The 20,788-nt window shown below is 41.8% G+C and overlaps 1 protein-coding gene across 3 annotated transcripts in view; it reads right to left on the minus strand.

Annotated features, from left to right (window-relative positions):
- The window catches only part of ADGRB3 (adhesion G protein-coupled receptor B3), a 794,502-nt gene that overhangs the window by 406,329 nt on the left and 367,385 nt on the right, over nt 1-20,788 (minus strand). For all 3 annotated transcript variants that reach the window (XM_007166663.2, XM_007166664.2, XM_007166665.3), the window contains one exon: nt 11,860-12,054. In XM_007166663.2, coding sequence (XP_007166725.2) covers nt 11,860-12,054 — 195 coding nt within the window. The remainder of the gene's footprint in view (nt 1-11,859; nt 12,055-20,788) is intronic.

Below are 20,788 nucleotides of genomic sequence, written 5' to 3' on the forward strand. Positions count from 1 at the left end.
GTAGGGCCTCACAAGTAGAGGACACAGTGGAGGATGTTAGGCCCTGGTCCTCTCCCAAGGAAGGGATCTCCTCTTCCACACACAGCTCGTTCTTTGCTAAACACAGTGGACCCCATCCCTGATGGAGCGAGGGCTACCTTGTTCAGCAGCAGAGGGCATCGGGAGAGAGAGAAAAATACACTCCAGGCAGCAAAGCAGGGGGCTTTGGGGAGGAAGAAGGCTGGGGAAGGGAACATCCCGGGGAGAGTTTACCAAGAGCCCGAGTGAGAGACAGTGAGGACAGAAGTGGGCGTGAGGGTGGAGGTGAGGAAAGACCCAGGGGATACTTGAGAGGCAGAAAGGCACTCACTCCTTCAGGAATATTTCCTGAACACCTACTGTGCACTTGGCCCTTTTCTGAGTGCAGGGAACGCAACAGTGAGCAAGACACGCGAGGGTTCCTGCCCTCACGGAGCTTACACTGTGGTGTGTAAAGAAAGGACATTTAATAATAAGTAATAATTTAAAACATGACTTAAGGTGATGAATCAAAAATAAAATAGTGTATGGGGCCAGGAGGGACTGGGCAGGGGAGGGCTGTGTGTGTGTGTGTGCACCTGTGTGGGCATGTGTATGTGGGTGTGTGTATGTGTGTATGTGCGTGTGTATGTGTATATGTGGGTATCTGTGTGGACATGTGTATGTGTGTTTGTGTGTATGTGTTTACGTGTATATATGTGTATGTGTGTTTGTGTTTGTATGTGTATGTATGCACGTGTGTATATGTGTGTATGTGTATGTGTGTGTGTATATGTGGGTATCTGTGTGAACGTGTGCATGTGGGTGTGTGTATGTGCGTGTGTATGTTCATATGTGGGTATCTGTGTGGACATGTGTATGTGTGTTTGTGTGTATGTGTCTACGTGTATATATGTGTATGTGTGTTTGTATGTGTATGTATGCACGTGTGTATATGTGTGTGTGTGTATGTGGGTATCTGTGTGGACGTGTGCATGTGGGTGTGTGTATGTGTGTGTGTATGTGCATATGTGTGTGTGTGTATGTGCATATGTGTGTGTGTGTGTATGTGCATATGTGTGTGTGCGCACAAGGCTGCTTCAGGAGGAACAGTCAGCAGGAAAGACCTTTCTGAGGAGGTGACATCTGAGCTGAGGACAGAGTGATGAAGGCGGCAGTCATGGGCAGGCCCGAGGAAGGGAGCCCCAGAACAACAGTGGGGCAAAGGAACACAAACAGAGAGGAAGCAATGCAGCTGGCATGGCCTTGAGCAGGGAACTAGAGATGGGGCGGGGGAGAATATTAATACAGGATGAAAAAGAGAGGCAGGGGCTCAGATAGAGAGGGGCCTGGATCCCACCATAGTTATGTGACACGAGTTTCAGGAAAAATAAAAATCTAACGTTGGCTGCTGAGTGGAAAACAGAGTACAGGAGAGTGAGAGTGAAAATGGGGAGGTCAGAAAGGAGCCCGGGTTGTCTGCTGGCTTGATTAGGGAACATGTCATGTCATGTCATGTCACGTGTCATGGTGGCGGAGGGAGAAGGCAGACCTGGGACCAGGCCCTGGTTCCTAGAGGACACACAGCTCTGCTGAACACGCAGAAGACACAGCAGAGCCGCGTGTGCCCAGGCACGGTGGGCTCAGCTCTGTTCCGGCCGAGCGTGAGGGGCCTGGGATAGAGCTGAGAGCAGACGCCCAGCTGCCGCTGTCCCTACAAGCCTGAAGCTCAAAAGGTCAAAACTTGTGAATCCTTAATCCCAGTTGAAACCTGGAGCCTTTGGGGGAAAAATTAAAATGACCAGGAATAGAGCTGAATGGGATGAACTCAAAGTTAAGACACTGGTGATAAAATAGACAGGAAGAGGGCCAGGTGAGGGAGATGAGGGCTTAGGGGTAAGGAAGTAGGAAGGGAGGTAGAAGGACTCTGCAGTGGGGAAGTTAAGTCAGATGAGATGGACCAAGTCCGCAGCAAGGTGAAAACACAAAGAGAGTCCAAGATACAATGCCTTGGTCTCCCGTATTTTTTTAGCCTCCGTGCATTTGGGTGATGACACTTGCACGTGAGATATGCAAAACCAGGAACACACCCAGGTTACAGATTAGGGCCTGGATAACTGATGTCCAACCCCTGTGATTGGGCTATGACTCTACTTCTTAGCCTCCCAGTCAAGAAAGTGTACAGAAATAAAATTGAGTAAGAGGAATATTATTACACAAATAATCTTAGGCTTGTTCTACTGTATTTTTTAAAGCTAAATAATCCCTAAAGAGTGCTTTGCCTATTTTTTTTAATAGGTGGTCTCTCAACGGATCAGGACAAAAAGTCACGTCACTCTGGTTTAATCTTTTATCTAGAATACCTATCCTAGAAGCACATCAACTGGCCATTGATAATGAGAAACCCTCAAGGATTCAGGAAGCAGCAGGTGATAATTAAGGACGTCCCCTGGAAGGCATCAGAGACCAAGATATATGGAGAATACGATTCAGAGACAAGAAGCTGATGCACTGGAAAACCAGAGGATCAATGGGGGGACAAAGGGATTGGGGTATCAGGGTCAGAAGGTCAGCCATGGGGTCCCCAGCAGGCTGGGTCACCAGCCTGGAAAGCTGTGGTCAGAGGGCTCCTGCCAACAGGGCGGGGCTGTCCCAGACAGACCAGTGTCATAGGCCAGATCCAGAGGGTGTGAGAGCAGATTATTGAAGCATATATTCCCTAACGTTCACTAGTTTAGGAGAAAAAAACCCAGAGTCTTTCAGGACATCTTTGTTTTTTCTTCTCGTTGTAGTCACAGATATCACAGAAGCTCTGACTCATTTTGGAAACAACATGGAACAGGGGTCCAGGAATCTCAGGCTGCCTTTCCCACTAATCTCACTGCTCTGCCGAGATGGAAGATGGTTCCACCTGTGCAGTTTTGGAGCTGCTTGGATGGGCAACTTTCTACACAATGCTATGAGTCTTTCCAGGGCAAGTGTAGGATGGAGGGCTCCAGAGAGAGCGAGCGGAGAGTGGGTCTGCTTTCAGGTGCAGGTGACAACCGGGATGGGGGAGTGGAGAGAAACAGTGTCTATTGTCAGCGCTTAGGGGGCCAAGCTTGGTGCTGCTTTACAGATGAAGGGTAAAACAGTTAGTGATGCTAATATGATTAAATATGATCATCAATTATTCCCAAGAGGGAGCCCTGCAGAGCAGCTAATCATAAAAACATCATAACAAGTGTGGCAAAATCTTCCTGAAATCCAGACAAGGCATGAGGTAAGAAGGGATCACCACATTTGGGCAGGCCTGGCTGATACACCGAAGGGCCACCTGGGCAGGAAACACACACACATCACAGGTTCACCCCTGGGATGCTGAAAGCAGAGCCATAGCGGTCCTGTCCCTGGGAAGATGCCTGGCACATACCTTCCTTGGCTAAAGGGAAATTCTCACAGTTCCTTCAAGATCCCCTATTGTGCGCTGAATTGTGTCTGCCCCTGATCCATGTGCGGAAGCCCTTAACCCTCAGTACCCCAGAATGTGATTGCATTTGAAGACAGGGCCTTTGAAGAGGTAATTAAGTTAAAATGAGGCTGGGTCCTAATCCAATTTGACAGGTGTTCCTGTAAGAAGAGGCATTTTGGACACACAAAATCATCAGGGGTGACACACACAGAGAAAAGGGCCATGTGAGGCCACAGGGAGAAGGCGGCTGCCTGCAGACCTGCCCAAGCCTTGATTTTGGACCTCCAGCCTCCAGAACTGGGAGACAGTACACTTCTGTTGTTTAAACCACCCAGTCTGTGGTATTTATTATGGCAGCCCTGCAAACTGATACATTCCCCCCTAATTTTTTAAAAGAAAAATTTAATAATAAATGGAATCACAATAGAAGACGACCTGTACACTGTGCGCATGCAAATCTTAACATTTTCTTGACTCTGATGGAAATAATGAGGGATTCTGAAATGACAAAACTACCTATCAGATGCTTTATCATATTTTTCTTAAGCTCCACCAGAGTCATTCATGTACATCACATGGCATGTACCAGTTGATAGGCTTCATTCCACAAACACCTGACCTTCTTAGTCGCCCTTCTTTTTTCCCCCATCTTTGTGAATACTCTGTATTCACCTACGGACATCCTCACTTCCTCTCAGCCTGCAGCCATCTTCCAAATTTTGTTCATGGTAGGATTTACTCACGTTGATGGGTGAAGCAAGATGTGTTTATTAATATCTCACCCATTTCAGGCAGGTATTTGGCGTTGAATTTCTTCTTTCCATCTTATAATAAGGGCACATTCTCAACACTACCTAGAAAGAGCTTTTAATTGTACACGTTCTCTCTACCACAGAGAAAGAATAGGGAACCGTCTCAGGCTGGAAGCATTGAACTGGCTGCCGTTTGTGACTTGGAGCGATTGTCAGCTGGAAGTTGCCATCCTGGGCTCAACTTGGTTCCCACAGATCCAGGAATGCTGGCTATTGATTCAAGCCATCCTCTCATCCACTTGCTGGCTAAATTTGAAATGGCTTTGTGGTACCGGCCTTAAGGACTAACACTTCTTTTCTGACTTCCATTCTCCTTGATACATTCCCTGCTCTTCTCCTCTACTAAGAGTGGGGGAAAAAAAGAGTGGGAAAAAACCAGTGGCCCATTCTTGCATAGGTGGTACCATGAAGAATATTTGACCTTCCTTTGTTCCCAGGAGCGATAGCAAAATACACGTCTGCCCTGGCAGCAGACACCTGTGGTCCGGAGATGCTTCAGGTGTTTGCTCCACCAGAATCTCACCTCCCCAGATCATAAGGGTCGTCACCATGTTCCTTGAGCTTTTACTGTGTGCCATGTGCTGTATAAGTTTTACACAGTAACTCAACCCTCACGTCAGCACTGTGCATGGGTACCAGCATCCAATACAGTGGAAGAGAAATGGCCACACAGGGAGGTCCAGTCACCTGGCCAGCATCAGATAGTTAACAAGTAGCAGAGCCCTGACCAGAAGCTCGGGATTTTGTCCACGAGCAGGCACTCTGAGTCATCACGCTTTATTTCCTTCCCTACCTCTCCTACTTACGTTCCAGGAAATTATTAATCTTCTGCTGCACAATGTTCTTTAAGCAGAGGATCTCAAGCCATAAGGTGCTGTCTTGTAGGCTAGAGTTATACTACAATTCCAAACCTAAAGGGCCCGTACTAGATCTTACTTAGTCAAGAGAATTAGTTTCAGTATTACATGATGGCTTTGGACTGTCATAGCCATAATTGCTCCCCCATTTATCAGACCACTCTTTTGTATACAAAACGTAAAAGCATCTCTCACTGAAAGCATCAGAGAAATAATACTCAAGGATCCTCACCTAGTGCTTGATGGGTAGCATGAGAAATATCCAACATACATGCTTGCCTGTCAAGTGTTTTAGGAAAGAAGATGCTTGGCTTATCCGAAATCACCAACTCTGCTTTCAGTTTAATTTCTTGATCACCTAACTCTGAGAATTTTATTTAGGATGTAGTTTGCCTTTAAGAAAGAAATTGGAAGCTGAGTTTTGAGCTTCCTATTTAATCTTAATCATTGGGAAATGAATTTTCAAGCCTAGAGAACATGTTAGACAAACAAGTGATTTTCAAACATTGAGTGGCGACCTGTTTGAGGGTCATGATCGACTTTTCATAACCAAATAGGAATGCCTAGAAAATACAAGAGTGCATTACCGGGCTTCCCTGGTGGCGCAGTGGTTGGGAATCTGCCTGCTAATGCGGGGGACACGGGTTCGAGCCCTGGTCTGGGAGGATCCCACATGCCGCGGAGCGGCTGGGCCCGTGAGCCACGGCTGCTGAGCCTGCGCGTCTGGAGCCTGTGCCCTGCGGCGGGAGGGGCCGCGATGGTGAGGGGCCCGCGCACCGCGATGAAGAGCGGTCCCCGCACCGCGATGAAGAGTGGCCCCCACTTGCCGTAGCCGGAGAAAGCCCTCGCACGAACTGAAGACCCAACACAGCCAAAAATAAATAAATAAATAAATAAAGTAGCTATAAAATTAAAAAAAAAAAAAAAAAAAAAAGAGTGCATTACCCACAGAAGAGGGAAATATTATTTTGTAAAAGTCTAGTTTTCAATTATATATTGATGTAAACTGTGTGCCTTACTGTGGGTCATAGTCAAAAACATTAGGAAAACACTGAGCTAGACCAATAGAAGTTTTGTCAGGGAACAAAAGGATGCCTGAAAAGAGACAAATCCTTGCATCCAGGAAGTTTGAGGGCAAATTTAAACAAGGAGTCTCTGTGGATACTCCATGTATGTATTCTTTCCAATTTTTCTTTCTTTACCCCCAAATATAAGCTGTTTCAGGGGCCTGTCTTTCATTCCATTAAGTGGATCATGCCTGCTTTTCTGGTCCACTGTCACTGAAACATGCTTTCTTTTTTCCAACCTCTAGGTCATTGCTGTAGCCTTTTCATGGGTTTCTTTCCCCCAGTCTTCCGTTACTCACAAATCGCCTTTATCCACCTCGGCCAGACCATCTTTCCAAAAACAGCACTCACATTTAGTAACTTTGCTTATAGAGAATAGCATCCAAACTCTCCTCTAGCTTTGATTCTCCTGCCTTCACGATCGACATTTTCCAACGTGAATCCCATTTTTTACCAACTGTGGTCTTTTGAGTGTGCCACACTCATACCATTTCTGTGGCTTTGACTGGAGTTTGATTATTGTTTCTGCACCCAGCTTGTTTCTCCAAATTCTATCTCAAGGCCTAAGGCTCCCATGAATCTTTTCTTATTGCTGCAGTTCAGATTCTATGTTTTGAGAGTTCCTGGAAGTGAGACACTGAACTCATATCTCTCTTCCTCATTACCGGTCTAGCCTCATTCATGAGTTATCTTTTCCTTCAATGACGTTGTAAGCAGCTTGAGAGCAAGGCCCATCTTTTACTTTTATGTTAAGAGTTACAATGCCAGAACTAAGGGCATTACAGAGCACCTACTCTCTGCTGGACGACTCACAAATACCATCATGTATGGGTTGTTACGTATTTAACCTGAATTACTTCTAAGCCTCACAACAACACTGGAAAATAGTTACCATAGAACTTCATTACTCATGGATTCCGTATTTGCAAATTCAACTCCTCACTAAAATTTATTTGTAACCCCCAAATCAAAGCTCATAGCTTCAAGGACACGCACAGTGGTGAATTTGAGTCACCCCATGCACAAGCACCCAGCTCAGGTCACATGGCCATGCTCTGAGTTTTGGTTTCAGCTCATGTACTGTAAACATGCCCTTTTCATGGTCTATTGAATACGCAGGTTTCTTTCCATATTTTTTGTTGGTGAATTCTCTTGTTGAGAATGGCCATCAGCATAGTGCTGGAGGTCCACCTAGTATTCGTAAACCCAAGAAGGCTCTGTTATGCATTATAGAGAAAATATGTGTGCTAGATAAGGCATGAGTTTTATATATATATATATATATATATATATATATATATATATACATACATACACAATGTATATATAATAATAATAATAATATAGTTATACGTATAACAATAATGGAAACACACATAAAACAGGTCATGTATTAATTGGTCGATGAAAATTATATGACAGATTCTTGAAGGAACCCATCCTGTAGTTTCCCTATGAGTAAATGATTCAGTATTCTTTCATTTTATAGAATATAACTACCGTGACTAAAGAGAATAGACTGTACTACTATTTCTTCTTTAGATATGAAGAAATAAGGTAGAGAAAGATTAAGTAATGTGTCTGAAGACATCAAGATATTTATTGGACAAACTGGAATTTCAACTTGCATGTCTGATTCAACTTTGTCAAGTTGCTGGTGTGGGTGTCGTGAGTTCATCCTCCGCTGATAGAATGAGACTCAGTATGAATTTTCCCAGGGGTGGAAAAAAAGACAACTCTTCCTCTCCTTTTCTTCCTTTCTCTTAATTGGATGTTCAGAGTACTCTTCTTAGTTTTTTGTGAAGTAAATTCCTCAAATATTACTACATTACTCATATTCACTAATTACTTGAACAAATATTTGCATGTCTACTATGCTCCAAGTGCCAAGCTAAGCCCCAGGGACCTAATTGTCTCTCCACAAGCTTAACATTTGCTGCTGAAGGGAGGCCTGAAAACAAATAACTACAATGTTATGTGAGAGACCTGCTCTAGTAGGGATATTTACAAGGTTTCAAAAAGACCAGACAATTAGGAAAACACTGAATTCTGCCTGAGATCTGAAGAGAATACTTTTGAGTAGGAATGATTTTTGAGCTGGATCTTGAAGGACTTTTGCATCAGATTGGAAATGGGAAGAATAAATTACATAGAGGACCAATACGGACAGAGGTTTGGACATATGACCAAGCCCCAAGGTTTGGAAAGAATATGCCTGAAGGGAAGGGACTTTTGGAGTAATTTTCTACCAGTTTCCCAAAATAAAACTATTACTATGTTTCATCCTTCCAAGACATAAAAGTACACTTTATTTTTTCCCCCAATTTTAACAGGGTGTAGCTATACTATCTCGCTTTCATCAATGTATTAAATCAATTGTTTACTGAATCCAGCATCACCAGGCATTTTACATAAAATGTCTTGCACATAACTAGATTTAAAAGAATGTATTCTCTTTAAATAGTTTTTCTTAATCTCTCTTTGGTCTTTGTTCTTTTCCCAGTTTAAAAAAAAAAAGGATAAAAAAAGCTCTATGGTGGTATCTATGTAGTTATTAATTTTGTTGTTAATTAATTCAACAAACATTTGTTGAGCAGCTTCTATAGTCAAGACTCCTGTTTGGGGGCAGGAGGACCTGGAGCTCAGCTAGTATCCAAAGATGGATCAGGGATATTTCTTCTTTTTCAAAGATCTGCAGATGAGTACTAATAACTCAAGACATAAAGAGATGCAGGAGGAAAAGTGCTGCTGGAATTCAGAGGCCCAGAGTCTGTACCAAGAGACTGATTTAGGAGATGGAGACAGACAAGCCAGTCTGAAGGCATAGAGGAAGCGAAGGCCCGGAGCTAAGAACACATAGTGCATCCAGGAAGCAGGAAGTAGTTCACTTGGCTCCAAGTCTGTGAAGGGAAAGAGTAGTCCATGCACACGGCTGGAAAGGCAGGTGACCTACGTACGGCGGGCGTACTAGAAACCAAGACACAGGCTTCGGGTTGTCTTTGAGGAGGCCTTGGAGCCCCGCTGAAGATTTCTGACTGAGGAGTGACAGAATCAGGGCTGTCCTAGGACAGCCAATAGGACCATGGCGTACAAGATGAGTAGGGATGTTGGTAAGGATCTGAGGGAGGATGAAAGGAAAGAGGCCATGGAAATAATGGAGGCTGGGGTAACTGGAGGCCAAGAGAGGGAAACAGCAGTGGGAAGAGAGAGGAAAGACGGATGGAAGAGGCACCGCGTAGGCTGACCCAACAGGAAAGGAAGAGAAGGGAAAAGTCAAGATGACATTACAGTTCCAGCCTACGGACCACTAATTCTACAAGGCAAAGTAGAAAATACAAGAAAATGTGGCACTCAAGATGAGTTTAGCTTACTCCATGTGAAGCCTGAGGTGCTAGCCGATCAGAAGTGCCCAGAGCCCTTGAAAGTGGAGGACTGAAGTCGCAGTAAGGCTGTAATCAAGCAAAGACAACAAATACGTCCAAAAGATTTGTATAAAATTGTTTGTGGAAAGTAGAATAAAAGTGGTAGAAAGTCCTCTAGAATTTCAGAGATGAGAAAGGTCATTTTCAGATGGAGTTTGGGGCTTGCAGGTCTGGCAATCAGAAAGACTTGCTGGAGCTGTGCCAGGAGTTTGACGGGCAGAGACGGAAGAAGAAGGACTTCCAAAAGAGGAAGGTTTCCAGGTGCCCGAAAAGACACTAATAAAGACAGTGAAAGAGAAAAACACAGCTCCTGTTTGTGAATGACTAGGACGCCAGCCTGCTGAGAATTCTGTGCGCATGTGGAGGACTAAGGAGAGAGTAGGAGAGAAACGGAGGAAGGTATTTCTGACCATGCCACAAGGACACCACCACCATCAGCCACGTTGCTCTATTTAAGTCAAGCCAGCTGATGTCCATGCCAAAGCCTGTGGTTACACTAATTGTTCATGGAGTCCGTGCACTCCAATGAGAAGCTCAATCATAATATGTCCCCAATACAACCTGGGAATCTTAGTTTCCTGAATTTCAGCACCTAAAAATCTTAAAGCCCTACACTCATGAGGGTTCAAAGAGGCCTGAGAGCTCACTGTGTGCACCCTTCTGCCTGATGTTTCAACCGTGAACACAAGGATCTGAGCCTTTTCAAAATTACAGCTTGTATTTTATGTCAAGGGCTTCAGATGCTATTTTTCAATGTAAATGCCAATGGATAGAAGTATCTCAGAACTACAGGGAAAGGTTGTACTTGGCTTACTTAGTACATTTTTAAAACTGGAAAACTCTTTCATTCTTTGTAAAGAAACAAAAGCATCTTGGGGATTCCCTGGTGGTCCAGTGGTTAGGACTCAGCACTTTCACTGTCAGGGGCCCGGTTCCATTCCTGGTTGGGGAACTAAGATCCGGCAAGCCATGCAGTGTGGCCAAAAAAAATAAATAAAAACAAAAAAACCTCACAAATGCATCTCTGAAATGCTCAAATGACAGTAATCTTCCACCTCCCCTCCCTACAATGTATTTTTACAATTAAAAATGTATTCCTGGACGCTGGTGATATAATATAGAATGCAGTCCACTAACTCTCATTGCAGCTACTTTCAGCAGTATATGCATATAATTTAAATACTATATGCACCTCTATACAAATGAGGGCATTTAATATTATTTATGAATAATTCCATGATTCCAAAAAGCCTTCTATTCCTCTTTCCCTCAATAGCTGATCAAAGCAAAGCAAAACAAAAGAAAAACAAAGAACAAAACAAAAAACCCACCCTCTGAATTCTCCAAGCGAAATGCAAATAAAACTCCCAAAGGAAGAGTGGGCTGAAAGAAGACTACCTGATGTGGGAGTTTTGCCAAAACTTTATTTAATGAACTTCATGCCAAGATACAGGAAGAACATTATGCTGGAAATGCAAAAGCCAACTCAACGTTCTTGGCAGGCGTACATTTCAGCCTAGGCGCAAGAAGAGTTTATCTGAAATGCAAACTAGAGTTGCATTAAATATGCCTTTTTTGCCATTCAACAAGCTTTGTCTTAATGGCAAAGGCAATTCTAAAACTGGATGAGTACTTAAACTTTACTATGGAAATAAATGATGCTCTTCTAGAAGTCTTCCATGACAAGAAAAATATGCTGTGAGGAGTTACTGAATTCCTTATTTTCCTACCCAGAACAGTTCTTTACTCGCCTGATATTTTCAGGCAATGGTTCCACAGAATTAAACATGGCCTTCCCCCTTCTAATAGCAAAACCCCAAACAAAACTTAAAGTGTGTCTTCTCCGCATGCTATAGTTAATGTGCCTTCATTATGCTTAATGTACTTTTAATAGTTTCCTATGGGAAGATGGTGATATTAAATGTGGGAATAAAATATCCACGCTATGACCTGGAATTTGCTATAGTGCCTTTCTGCTGAGGACTCAAATCACTTCACACACATTCTCACTCCCTATCTCCTGGAGGTGCAATACGTGCGTTTTACGGTTGATGACACCGAGGTATATAGAATGACTAAGGAGCTGAGGTCGTTTCCAGAGCTCAGCTGAGCACGGCCTGGATGCCTTCCCCAGCAGGAGTGAGCAACCTTCCCTCCAGGCCAGGGAGCCCCCATGGTGGCTGCACTGGCTTCTCAGGACCACAACGGATCCCAAGCTCACTTGCTTTTCCTTCATGGAATCACCTCCCTTACCTGGACGCCATCAGATGCAGGGATGTAACTTGCCCTTTTAAACGTGTCTGTCACATTCCTGAGGATTTCCACGGACATCAGAAGATCACCTGCATAGAAGTTTTTCCTCTGAGTTAAATCCAGCAGTGTCTTGGTGACCTGGGACATCCCATCACCTGCCAGCATTCTCTGACCTTTCGCAAGGTGTTCTTTGATCTGTGATGGTCAAAAGAATGGAATAAACATCAGAATCTTCATTACTGTTTCTTCACATATATTCATCAAACGAATGTACTGAAAACTGCAGGGACAACATTCCAATAGCACTGAAAGACCTGGGAGGATTTCAGAACTAAGTTGTGTGTACCCCAAACTCACATGGATAGACCTCTGCACCCATGTCCACACTTTGGCTGACTTGACGGACTTGCCTTTTCTAGTTTCCAGAAAACATAATTTAACACTTCGCAGAAAGCATGTGTTAATTTATGTTTTTAATTGAAATAAAAATAAAAAAGTTTTGCACGTGGTAAACAGGGGAGATTGTTCAGTGAGGTGTGAGCAGAGATGGGAGATTATAAACACTTCAAAGTATCCTTTTGTATTAACAAGCTGAGGTTAATAATTTTTGCCTTACCTCTTAAAATAAAGACATCTTTATACAGCAGCAAAAATAAAAAAGAGTTTTCACGAGGACATTTAGCTTAAGAAAGACATTTAGTTAAACTTTGAAGGACTACTATGACAGACATGACTGAAAGCTAGATTATTTTGGCTTTATTTTAAAACAACAACAACAAAAACAAAAACCTCTCTGCTAGGTCTTCAGCAGCAGAATGAACTATTGAGATGCAAGCTTAAATTAGTTTGATGGCCAGGGAAACATGCTGTCAGTTTTCATATTTGCTTATCCTCCAGCCCAAGGGAAGAAAAGCAACTTATCATGTGGAAGAATGTTAAGGAAAGAGAAGGTAAAGTGATAGCATGGATCTGTTAAATGTTTACTTGTTTACTAGAAGGTTAGGCTTTGTCATCGCATTGTTAAATTTATGATAACAACGACTTATCAAAGGATCATGAAATAACCAAGAACTAACACACCAGAGAAAGACTGGACTAGAAAGGTTAAAGTGAAATAACTATAATCATCAATTTCCCATTAAGAAAAGTGCCAGCAAATCCTTTGAAGTATGGCAGTCAATCTGAGCGAATCGTAAAGTTAGGAATTTTCTTTAAAATGGATTTTAAAAAGGGCTATCTTGACACTTCAGATATTTAACTTTTCTGTAGTCTCTAAAGCTCTGTCTAAAAATATTTTGGGAAAATAAAAATCTTCAGAGACATTCTCTGTTCCCATCGTGTTACGTTAAAAAAACATAACATATATAGGGAGTTTGTTTCTTGCCATTTTCTTATTTCATTTCTCTCCTGTCTCCCCTCAGTGGCAGCCATCAAGCCCTGACTAAAGCCAGAGGATGGGTGAGACATCAGTGATCTAATCCTTGCTTATCTCTGTGGTCTCAATGCCCATCTTAATCAAGATGCAGACACTGTGTTGGCCAATCAGAAAGGATGCTGACCTCCAGTAGATGCCAGCTAGTGTACCATGATGATGTGTGCTACCAGGTTGACCTTCAGTCCTGCCTCTAATCTAGTGATAACTCTTTGCAATTTCCTGTTCAGGTCATGTGTGCTATAACATCCTATTTTTGCACTGGATATGCTAACCTCCTCCCTTACGTTGTCTCATGTTTATACACCACTCAAATAGTCCTGGTTCTTCTAAATATCTAAACAGAGTTAATCAACTCCTGTCTGTGCTGTCTCTTAATTCATATATACATCAACCACTCTATCACACTGAATTAAATATAATCATTTGCTTATATGTCTTCTGTGGGTGGTCTTTCCGAACCTTGAGGGTAGGTTCCTTGCCTTCCTCACAGCCTTAGAACACAGCACTGTAAAAGTTTGGTAGGGTGAATTCAGTTACGATATTCTAACTAGAGCTTTATGACAGAATATGATGGAATGGGCTTTGGAGCCAGGCCTGCCTAGGTTTTTATTTAAACTTTTCAACTTATTATTTATGTAATTGAAGCCATCAGAGACTCATTTTTTCATGTATCTTCTAAGCCTTGAAAAATATGCCTATATGGTTAAAAGTTTTTAAAATCATTTAAAAAAATTCAAATGAACTCACACAAGCCTACCATAGTCAGCACAGCTACTGCACACGGGAAAGCTCCCTGCTTCATCATGGTCTGTGTGCCCTACATGATCTGGTTCCTGGAGACTGCTAACACTTTCCCCCTGATTCACTGTGCTCTGGTCACTCTGGTCTTTTTGATCTTCCTCAACAACATTTCATACAGGCCTGTCTCAGGGCCTTTGCATGTGCTTTTCCTTTTGCCTGGAACAGTCTTCCCACAGAGATCCAAATGCTTTTTGTCATTTCCTCAGAGAGGTCTTATCTGACTTCTTATCTAAAATGGTATCCTTGTCATTCTCAATGATCTTACCCTTCTATTTATTTAGGTATTAATTTACGTACCTCACCTTTTTAAAAAAATATCTCACCTTTCTTCTTAGTGCTCAACCTTACCTACCATTGTGCATCTATCTTTTGGCTTATTTGTTTTTCTGCTTCCCCCATTAGAACTTGTGAAAGAAGAGATTTTGTGTATTTTATTTACTGTTACATTCCAGTACCTAGAAGACGTACTCAATATTTTGGACAAAAGAATTAATGAACAAATTATTGAATGAGTCCTTCTAAGCTCATGTAAGGTCATGGGAAGTCACTTGGAAGTCATCCTAAACTGTTCATCAACAGAGTCCATAGAAAACACTGATATCAAACAGCATGAGGTAAATCAACTACCTGACCTACAGAGACAGTGAAGCTCCTGGGCTCAAAAGTGTCTGCTTCAGCAGGTGGAGTGTGAAATGTTGAAGAGAAATGAAATTAATAAGGTCTACCTTAAAAAATGGCATAGAATTCAGTGTTCAGTTTGGTGCTGGCAATGCAAACCACAGCTGAGATGCTCAAAACCAAGGAGCACTTAGATGGTTCTCCACTAGGGATGTGGTGCAGCAACGGTCGCCAAGGTAAACTTCATCTGACTACTCAACTCAGCTCCCTATCTGTTATTTTGGCAACACCTACCTATGTCTGTGAGGGTCTAACTCACGTAGACAAAATTCATCCTTCCCTGCAAACAAAAGCATCACAACATTGACTTGAACCTTGAAGAATACAACATTCAGACATGTTTTCTGTTTTCAGTAAAAATAGCACAGAAGGCTTTGGCTGGCTCAGCTAATCAGACCTAGGAAAGGCAGTCTTTCACGTCTGGGTCAGCACTAAATGTGGCCCAGTCAGTAGTAAATTAATAACATCACTGCCATCTGACAGCTGGAATGAACTGTTCTCAGTCCCGCTCTTTGGAGACAGATGTGCCCAGACCACAACACCAGCTCTCACAATTGGCACTAATTAGCATCCTTCCTGGCATTGTCAGTGGAAGGCACCCAGCCAAGGCATAACAATACCTTGTAATGTTTGTACACACTAGCATAGGCTACTGGTAGCATTTATAAAGGATATAAAGGGTGTTCAGATAAGACAGATCCAGAACATATTCAGGTGGAAAACAATTCCAGTCTCTTGATCTTCCTTCCATATCAGAAGAGTCCTTACCTTGTGCCTACCCTTTTGCTACCTTTTTCTAGAATGACAAACCCACGTTTATCTGCTGGGCTGTTATGGATCATGAAGAAATAGAGTTCAGATTGGGTTTGCTCACCTCACCTTTCTCTATTTTCATACTGTTCCTTTATTTGCATCCTTAATTTTCATCTCCATGATTTAACCCTATGGTTAACCTCTATGATTTTGAAACCCACCTGTTCTTCAATCTTCATTCTTCTTCAATCTTTCCCTATCTCAAAAATATGGCATGAAGTTGGATATCTTATTTAAATACCAACACCTCATGTTGCTATTTCCTTTCAACTAGTCTTCTTTGTTTCTCTTCCAAATCAAAATCTGAGGTACGAAATCTGATTTGAAACCCACAACCCTTTACATTGCAAATTAAACTCAGTAATTACCTACTAAGCATTCTCTCTGGAAATCTTAATAGTATATTATGTTTAAAGAACAGTTGGAGCCATAAAACCTAGAGTTAAATGTAGTTCTAATATTTACTACTTAGGAACACTGGACAGATCTTTCCTAGAATCATTTGATTTGACTGTAAAAAATAGCAAATATCATTAGAATGTTGCTATGATGGGTTACTGCAAAGATAGAGATTAAAAATGGACACAGTGACTGTTTCCCCTCTTTATATTTTCATCTTCAATTTCCAGTTCCTTTAAATACTAGCTATGTAATGTTTCTCATATCTATCCTTTTTACCTCTGGGCAAGATGGAGGCTGGAACAGGTCTTCAATACCTATCATCACACTCTTTTAAATAGTCTCCTAACTGGTTCTACTGAGTCTTTCCCTTTCATATGTCTGAACATATTACTTCTCTGCTAAAAAAAAAAAAGTCCATCATAAAATCCATCCATTTTCATATTAAATCAAATATACCCTCCATTGTTTGACTTATGAGGCCAAGCAAATATAACCTTAACCAACAATTCCAATCTTTTCTCTATCTCATTTTATCCACCCAACCCTATTCTCCCATTATTTCTATTCTGTTAGTGATTATTTCAGTCCTACATTTCCATCTTTATGGCTACTTAATAATTCAATCGCTTTGCTTCTGAATTCCTCATGGTAGTCTTTACTATTATTATTTTTGATTTTTCAAACTGGTAATAGGAGATTGGTTCAAGATGGCAGAGTAGAAGGATGTGTGCTCACTGCGTCTTATGAGAGCACCAGAATCACAACTAACTGCTGAACAATCATCGACAGGAAGACACTGGAGCTCACCAGAAAAGATACCCCACATCCAAAGACAAAGGGGAAGCTGCAATAAGACAGTAGCAGGGGCACAATCACAATAAAATCAAACCCTATAACCACTGGTTGGGCAACTCACAAACTGGAGAACAATTATACTACAGAAGTCCACCCACTGGAGTGAAGGTTCTGAGCCCCACGTCAGGCTTCCCAACCTGTGGGTCCAGCAATGGGAGGAGGAATCCCCAGAGAATCGGACTTTGAAGGCCAGCGGGATTTCATTGCAGGACTTTGAAAGGACTGGGGGAAACAGAGACTCCACTTTAGAGAGAACACACAAAGTCTTGTGTGCACCAGGACATGGGGGAAGGAGTAGGGACCCCACAGGAGACTGAACCAGAACTACCTGCTACAGTTGGGGGGTCTCCTGCAGAGGCAGTAGGTGGCTGTGGCTCACTGTGGGGATCAGGACACTGGCAGCAGAAGTTCTGTGAAGGACTCAATGGTGTAAGCCCTTAGCCTCACCAAAGAGCCTGTAGGCTCCAGCGCTCAGTCACCTCAGGCCAAACAACAAACAGGGAGGGAACCCAGCCCCACCCATCAACAGACAAGTGGATTAAAGTTTAACTGAGCTCTGTCCACCAGAGCAACACCCAGCTCTGCTCACCAGCAGTCCCTCCCATCAGGAAGCTTGCACAAGCCTCTTAGATAGCCTCATCCACCAGAGGGCAGACAGCAGAAGCAAGAAGAACTATAATCCTGCAGCCTGTGGAATGAAAACCACAGTCACAGAAAGAGAGAAAAAATGAAATGGCAGAGGACTATGTCCCAGATGAAGGAATCAGGTAAAACCATAGAAAAACAACTAAATGAAGTGGTGATAGGCAATCTTCCAGAAAAAGAATTCAGAATAATGATAGTGAAGATGATCAAGGATTTTGGAAAAAGAATGGAGGCAAAGATCGAGAAGATGAAAGAAATGTTTAACAAAGACCTAGAAGAATTAAAGAACAAACAGAGATGAACAATACAATAACGGAAATGAAAAGTACACTAGAAGGAATCAATAGCAGAATAACTGAGGCAGAAGAATGGATAAGTGCCTGGAAGACAGAATAGTGGAAATCACTGCCACAAAACAGAATAATGAAAAAAGAATGAAAAGAAATGAAGACAGCCTAAGAGACCTTTGGGACAACACTAAATGCACCAGTAATCACATTATAGGAGTCCCAGAAGGAGGAGAGAGAGAGAGAAAGGACCTGAGAAAATATTTCAAGAGATTATAGTCCAAAACTTCCCTAACATGGGAAAGGAAATAGCCACCCAAGTCCAGGAAGCACAGAGAGTCCCAGTTAGGATAAAACCAAGGAGAAACATGCTGAGACACATTGTAATCAAACTGGCAAAAATTAAAGACAAAGAAAACTTATGAAAATCAACAAGGGAAAAACCACAAATAACATACAAGGGAAATCCCAAAACGTTAACAGCTGATTTCTCAGCAGAAACTCTGCAAGCCAGAAGGGAGTGGAATGATATACTTAAAGAGATGAAAGGGAAGAAACTACAACCAAGAATACTCTACCCAGCAAGGCTCTCATTCAGATTTGACGGAGAAATCAAAAGCTTTACAGACAAGCAAAAGCTAAGAGAATTCAGCACCACCAGAACAGCTTTGCAACAAATGCTAAAGGAACTCCTCTAGGTGGGAAAGAGACTAGCAACTTAAAGCAGGCTTGTACATATATAGACTGCTATATCGAAACCTCAAGGCAACAGCAAACCCCAAAACTATGGTAGATACACACACAAAAAAGAAAAATCAACCCAAAGACAACACCAGAGATGGTCATCAAACCACAAGAGAAGAGAACAAAAGAAGAAGGAAAGAAAAAAGACCTACAAAAACAAACCCAAAACAATTAAGAAAATGGCAATAGGAACACACATAACAATAATTACCTTAAATGTAAATGGATTAAATGTGCCAACCAAAAGACACAGACTGGCTGAATGGATATGAAAACAAGACCTGTATATATGCTGTCTACAAGAGATCCACCTCAGACCTAGGAATACATACAGACTGAAAGTGATGGGATGGAAGAAAGTATTCCATGCAAATGGAAATCAAAAGAAAGCTGGAGTAGCAATACTCATATCAGGCAAAATAGACTTAAAAATAAAGACTGCTATAAGAGACAAAGAAGGACACTACATAACAACCAAGGGATCAAACCAAAAAGAAGATATAACAATTGTAAACATATGCACCTAACATAGGAGGACCTCAATATATAAGGCTAATACTAAGAGCCATAAGGGGAGAAATCGAAAGTAACACAATAATAGTGGGGAACTTTAACACCCCACTTTGATCAATGGACAGATCATCCAGACAGAAAATCAGTAAGGAAATGCAAGCTTTAAATGACACATTAGACCAGATGGACTTAACTGACATTTATAGAGCACTCAATCCAAAAGCAGAAGAATACACATTCTTCTCAAGTGCACATGGAACATTCTCCAGGATTGACCATATCCTGGGCCACAAAGCTAGCCTTGGTAAATTTAAGAAAATTGAAATCATATCAACCATCTTTTCTAACCACAGCACTATGAGATTAGAAATAAACTACAATAAATGGTAATAATTTTTTTAACATCTTTTTTGGAGTATAATTGCTTTACAATTGTGTTAGTTTCTGCTGTATAACAAAGTGAATCAGCTATATGCATACATATATCCCCCATCCCCTCCCTCTTGCATATCCCTCCCACCCTCCTTATCCCGCCCCTCTATGTGGTCATAAAGCACCAAGCTAATCTCCCTGTGCTATGCAGCTGCTTCCCACTAGCTTTCTATTTTATATTTGGTAGTGTATATATGTCAAAGCTACTCTCCCTCTTTGTCCCAGCTTACCTTCCCCCTATCTGTGTCTTCGAGTCCATTTACTATGTCTGTGTCTTTATTCCTGTCTTGCCCCTAGGTCCATCAGAACTTTTTTTTTTTAAATTCCATATATATGTGTTAGCATATGGTATTTTTTTTTCTCTTTCTGACTTACTTCACTCTGTATGACAGACTCTAGGTCCATCCACCTCACTACAAATAATTCAATTTCATTTCTTTTCATGGCTGAGTAATATTCCATTGTATATATGTGCCACATCTTCTTTATCCATTCATCTGTTGATGGACACTAAGGTTGCTTCCATGTCTTGTCCTGGTTATTGTAAATATTGCTGTAATGAATATTGTGGTATATGTCTCTTTTTGAATTATGGTTTTCTCAGGGTCTATGCCCAGTAGTGGGATTGCTGGGTCATATGGTAGATCTAGTTTTAGTTTTTTAAGTAACCTCCATACTGTTCTCCATAGTGGCTGTGTCAATTTACATCCCCACCACCAGCGCAAGAGGGTTCCCTTTTCTCCACACCTTCTCCAGCATTTATTGTTTGTTGATTTTTTGATGATGCCATTCTGACAGGTGTGGGGTGACACCTCATTGTAGTTTTGATTTGCATTTCTCTAATGATTATTGATGTTGAGCATCCTTTCATGTGTTTGTTGGCAATCTGTATATCTTCTTTGGAGAAATGTCTATTTATATCTTCTGCCCATTTTTGGATTGGGTTGTTTGTTTTTTTGATATTGAGCTGCATGAGCTGCTTGTGTATTTGGGAGATTAAGCCTTTGTCAGTTGCTTCGCTTGCAAATATTTTCTCCCATTCTGAGGGTTGTCTTTTCACCTTGTTTATGGTTTCCTCTGCTGTGCAAAAGCTTTTAAGTTTCAATAGGTCTCATTTGTTTGTTTTTATTTCCATTTCTCTAGGAGGTGGGTCAGAAAGGACCTTGTGATTTATGTCATAGAGTGTTCTGCCTATGTTTTCCTCTAAGAGTTTGATAGTGTCTGGCCTTACATTTAGGTCTTTAATCCATTCTGAGTTTATTTTTGTGTATGGTGTCAGGGAGTGTTCTAATTTCATACTTTTACATGTACCTGTCCAATTTTC

The sequence above is a fragment of the Balaenoptera acutorostrata genome, chromosome 14, assembly GCF_949987535.1.
Source record: "Balaenoptera acutorostrata chromosome 14, mBalAcu1.1, whole genome shotgun sequence".
Classification (NCBI taxonomy): domain Eukaryota; kingdom Metazoa; phylum Chordata; class Mammalia; order Artiodactyla; family Balaenopteridae; genus Balaenoptera; species Balaenoptera acutorostrata.